At 44.7% G+C, this 5,000-nt stretch overlaps 1 protein-coding gene and 1 long non-coding RNA gene across 11 annotated transcripts in view; one reads left to right on the top strand and one right to left on the bottom strand.

Annotated features, from left to right (window-relative positions):
- The window catches only part of LOC126999856 (nascent polypeptide-associated complex subunit alpha, muscle-specific form-like), an 85,021-nt gene that overhangs the window by 40,387 nt on the left and 39,634 nt on the right, over positions 1 to 5,000 (top strand). For 2 of the 10 annotated variants that reach the window (XM_050862923.1, XM_050862928.1), the window contains exon 1: positions 1 to 74. This exon is cut by the window's left edge. The exons of the other annotated variants lie outside the window; for them this stretch is intronic. In XM_050862923.1, coding sequence (XP_050718880.1) covers positions 44 to 74 — 31 coding nt within the window. In that variant the 5' untranslated portion in view covers positions 1 to 43. The remainder of the gene's footprint in view (positions 75 to 5,000) is intronic. 10 annotated transcript variants of the gene reach the window in all.
- LOC126999859 (uncharacterized) overlaps positions 1 to 5,000 on the bottom strand; it is an 84,277-nt gene that overhangs the window by 49,565 nt on the left and 29,712 nt on the right. The gene's annotated exons all lie outside the window — the stretch shown is intronic.

The following is a 5,000-nucleotide window of genomic DNA, read 5'->3' as shown; positions in this document are numbered from 1 at the left end:
GTTGTCCAGGACTGCCAGGACGCCTTCAGCCTCCACCACCGCCATGGCCCAGGACACCCACACCGCTGCGCTGGGTAAGTAACCACCGGACGCTCCGTGTGGGGCGCCGCGATCTTCCTTTGACGTGCTGGTCACTGTTGAGTGTTCATGTGTGTATCGTGGAGGCCACGCACGCAAAAACAACTTTGGCTAAATACTAGATGCCACAAACTTCGTATTATCATCGTGTTTGGTTAAAGATGGTTTTCAAACCCGATGTTTGATGCTCCGTCCTGATATAATAATTGAAAAGCTTGAATAAAAGAATATTAGCACTTCAGTTTCATCTTTTAAATAATTTTGGCTCGCGGCGATTATGACGACTTCGGTGAACCAGTCCCTGGGCTTGGGACTTGATAACGTCATGATTCAGTCTTCACAATAAGTATATTTGACACCTCTAGTTGCAGTGAGGCTTCGTGGTGTGACACACACACACACACACACACACACACACACACACACACACACGCACATGCACGCGCGCGCGCGAGAGAGAGAGCATAAATGAATAGTTCTGCTTACTTCTCCCCAAGGTAAATATATACGTATATATATATATATATATATATATATATATATACGTATATATATATATATATATATATATATATATATGGTGACGTAATGTGAGTTAGAGCCGTCCCTGTCCAACAGTCAAAATTAGACAGCCTCATGTCGCCAGGCCGCCCACGTCCCGGCGGGCGAGCCAAGGCAGGGCAGGTTAACAACAGCCCTCCAAGAGACACCAGCCCCTCGTGTCCTCCTTCCCCTCACTGTAAATGGTCGCGTCGGCAACAAGCGTAATTGGTGCCGCTTTCACCACACCCACATGCACCACTCCTCCTCTTCACCCTCCTCCTCCTTCCCCTTCTCCTCCTCCTCCTGCTGCTCCTCCTCCTCGGGTGACGCTCAGTGGGGCGCGGCGGTCCTTCGTGCAGGTGCATCTTGTTCTCGGGGCAGCCATGAGACTACTTCGATGTGTAAGCGACAGCAGGCATGCGACGCGACGCTGATATGACACAAGCACTGGTTAATGAGCCACCAACCCAGTGGCGAGGACTGCAGCTCCGTTAGCACAGAAGAGATGACAGATAACAGTAGTAGTGGTAGTAGTTGTAGTAGTAATAGTAGTAGTAGTAGTAGTAGAAAGAGTTAGAGGTCAAAAACAACTTTGCCTAAATACACAGGAGGAGGAGGAGAAGGTGTAGAAGGAGGAGGAGTAGAAGGAGAAGGAAAAGGAGGAGGAGGAGGAGGAGGTGTAGAAGATGGAGGAGGAGGAGGAGGAGAAGGTGTAGAAGATGAAGGAGGAGGAGGAGGAGTAATAGGAGGTGCAGAAGAAGGAGGAAGAGGAGGTGTAGAAGAAGGGGGTGAAAGTATAAAATAAGAAGGTGAAGAAAGAGGAGGAGAACTTGTAGAAGAAGAAGGTGGTGTAGAGGAGGAGAAGGAAGAGGAGGAGGAGGAGGAGTAATAGGAGTTCATTACGTCATCCTTTTTTGTGGGTGTTCCTTGCGTAGTCCTCCACATGGGCGCAGAAAAGGACTTGCCTACTTACACTAATGAGAGATGGCCCAAACTATCATCGCTGGGACCCGACTTTGCCGAAGAGAAAAGTCTAAAATCCTCTAATTTTCACCAGAACCTATTCACCTGGGAGACGAAGGGCTGTAAGATGAATGGAGAACACCCTAAACTGTGCTCGCCAGGTCCAAGTAGGATTCGAACCCGCAGTGTTTTCTTAGCAGCCATGAATATTAACAACGACGGAGAGTGGCGGCTTCAAAGTTGAGAGCTCATAATCTATTTTGTGCGCACGTCAAGAGTTCTTCAAAAACACTATTAATTCATCATATCTTTACTATAATTCAACTGTTTAACAAGATGAGGTTATATAGCTTTTTAGAACTAGTACCATCGATATCATCAAGCTATCATCACACAAACAAAAACATTATATTAAAAAGTCTACCCAATAAGGAGCAGTGACAGGGGACTTGAGGTTCGTCGTGGGTCCTTTGGGGGTAGTGGTGACTCGGGGGGGGGGGGGAGGGGGGAGGCGTCACGTCGGGCGGCACACTGACCATACGGGGCTGCTCTGGTAAGGATCACTTTTGGTCTGGTTGTTGAGGTTTAATCATTGGTGCTCTGATTTGTCCTCCTGAGCCAAGTCCTGCCCTCCTAAGATGACCTATTCACAGCATCTAAAGTATCTCGCGTCCTCCTAACCTAACTTATTTACTCACGACTCTCGGTAACTTGTTCTCTTCAGTCCTCATCACTTCATCCTACATCATATCCTTCGATCATGTCCTTTTATCCACAACATACAGCATTTCACGTCCTTCTAACTTCATATTCTCACAACCCTCGCTGACTGGCTTTCCTCGGTTCTAATTGTATATTCATTCATTCGTGTCCTTATAGATCATGTCCTTATATCTACGTCTAACTACGTCTACAGTATCTCACGTCCTTCTAACCTCATATTCTCACAACCATCGTTAACATCCAGGCTTTCTTCGGTTCTAATTATACATTCATTCCTGTCCTTATAGATCATGTCCTTAGATTATCATATCCTAAGATCATGGCCTATTCCCAGCATCTCCAGCATCTCACGTCCTCCTAACCTAACCTCACCTATGTTCTCAAGAGTCTCGGTAATGTATTCTCTTTAGACCTTATCAGTTCATCATTTATCCTTATATCATGATCTATCTACAGCATTTCCAGCATCTCCTATACCTCACTTACGTTCCCACGCCTATACTGGTTTTCTTCAGCTCTCTCTCATTATTCATTCATTCATATCATTTAGAAACAAAAAACATAATCATAGTGCGGTTAGTATCAAGTCGGAGCAGTGAGAGTCCTTGTTCTCCCTGTCAAGCTTTCTCTGCAGTCTTGTTTCTTGCCAGCGAGCGAGTTTCACTACTTTACTCGTGATTTTCTTTTACGTGAGAAGCATATCTAGTCGAGGTTTCACACACACATCTGTTGGTTGGCACTTGTCTCTAGCTCAAAGCGGGATATCTATACGACGACGCTCATGCTTGTAAGAGAAGAAGATGAAGATGAAGATGAAGATGAAGTAGAAGAAGAAGAAGAAGAAGAAGAAGAAGAACAAGAACAAGAACAAGAACAAGAACAAGAAAAGGAAGAAGAAGAAGAAGAAGAAGAAAAAGAAAAAGAAAAAGAAGAAAAAGAAGACAAAAAGAAGAATAGGCAAAAGAAGAAGAAGAAGAAGAAGAAGAAGAAAAAGACAAAAAAGAAGAAGAAAGAGGCAGAAGAGGAAGAAGAAGAAAAAGAAGAAGAAGAAGAAGAAGAAGTAGAAGAAGGCAGTGTTATTTAATCCCCTTTACGAGATATATTAGTAAGCGTCGCATCTTCTTCAGTATCCCTTACCCTCACCATAGTAGCCATACGACCCCCATCTTAGTAAGGGGAGAAGCCTAGTGTTATCCAATGCCCTTCACGAGGTAGACTATACTAAACGGTGTATCTTAACTGTATATCTCAACCTCAGCCATTCAAGCGATATTTTTTTCTCTTCTATTCTATCGTGTGTCTTATGCGAGGTGTGTGCCCGTAATACTTTTAAAGATTTTGCATTATATTCTACGACGTATGGAAAGTTATCTAGCTATTTATCCATCTATCTATTTATCTATCTATCTATCCTCCCGCATACCTCTCATAACATAAACACCAACTAAAACACAGGAGGGGAGTGAAGAGAGAAAGAGAAAGGAGGGAGCGAGTTACGTCACGAGTTATTCTTTTAAAGGGACATGAGTTTTAAAGTGGACGAGGCTATCATCACGTATATACAGACACAGACGGCGGTAGTGTCCAGCAGGTGGCGAGGCGTGGGGAGGCACGGGTGGGTGTGGGCGAGGCATGGGGGCTGTGGGCATGAGGACTGACGGTGTATACGGGCGGGACGAATGAGACAAAACAGGGACAATGGAAAGAATGGGAAATGTGGGATGTGTAAACAAAAGGGGGAATGCATGTTAAAAGGCGGTGAGTCGAGGGAACGTGTGGTTGAACTGAAAGCAGACGAAGGATTCTTTTTTTCTCTTTTTCTTTATTTTCCTTTTTCAGCGTTGGGTAGAGAATGAAACGGAGTGTACATGGGTGTATACGGCATTGGTCTACAAGTTACAGATGCGCTTTTGCACTGGTTTACGAAATTATTCTCTGGATTCCCACCTCTTCGAAAACAGCTAACCGAATACGAGACAACAAGAGGGTTACATACAGTTTTTGATAACGATTCAAAGTATGGGAGTGCGCCCCTATACTTCTTTGTGAAATTACCCTCTAAATCGCTACAGCTTCGCAAACAACTAACCAAATACCAGACAGTGAAAGGTATGAACAGTCCTTCGCAGTATTTGGACTCTTACAAATTAGTCGCTGCAAGAAAAGTGTGAAAACTGACGAAGGGAAAACACGAAGACTCTTAAAAGTTTGTCGCTGTAAAAAGAGTGTGAAAGCTGCCGAAGGGAACGATACGAAGGCTCTTAGAAGTTGGTCGCTGAGAGAAAAGTGTGAAGGCTGCCGAAGGGAACGATACGAAGGCTCTTAGAAGTTGGTCGCTGCGAAAAAAGTGTGAAGGCTGCCGAAGGGAACGATACGAAGGCTCTTAGAAGTTGGTCGCTGCGAGAAAAGTGTGAAACCTGACGAAGGGAAAAATACGAAGGCTCTTAGAAGTTGGTCGCTGCGAGAAAAGTGTGAAGGCTGGCGAAGGGAACAACATGAAGACTCTTAAAAGTTGATAGTTGCATGAAAAGTGTAAAGACTGGCAAAGGAAACGATAGGAAAAGATAGTATATACAAGGACACGCGGGCAAGGCTGTGGTGAGGGTATTCGTGAGTGTGCACAATAAACAGCTCCCAGGGTAGAGGAGAGGCGCTCTTCACTCGAACTTAACTGTGGTCTCAACTGAGGAAAG

Source organism: Eriocheir sinensis, chromosome 17, assembly GCF_024679095.1.
Source record: "Eriocheir sinensis breed Jianghai 21 chromosome 17, ASM2467909v1, whole genome shotgun sequence".
Classification (NCBI taxonomy): Eukaryota; Metazoa; Arthropoda; class Malacostraca; order Decapoda; family Varunidae; genus Eriocheir; species Eriocheir sinensis.
The sequence above is the reverse complement of the archived record's forward strand: the minus strand, read 5'-3'. Positions and strand labels throughout refer to the sequence as shown.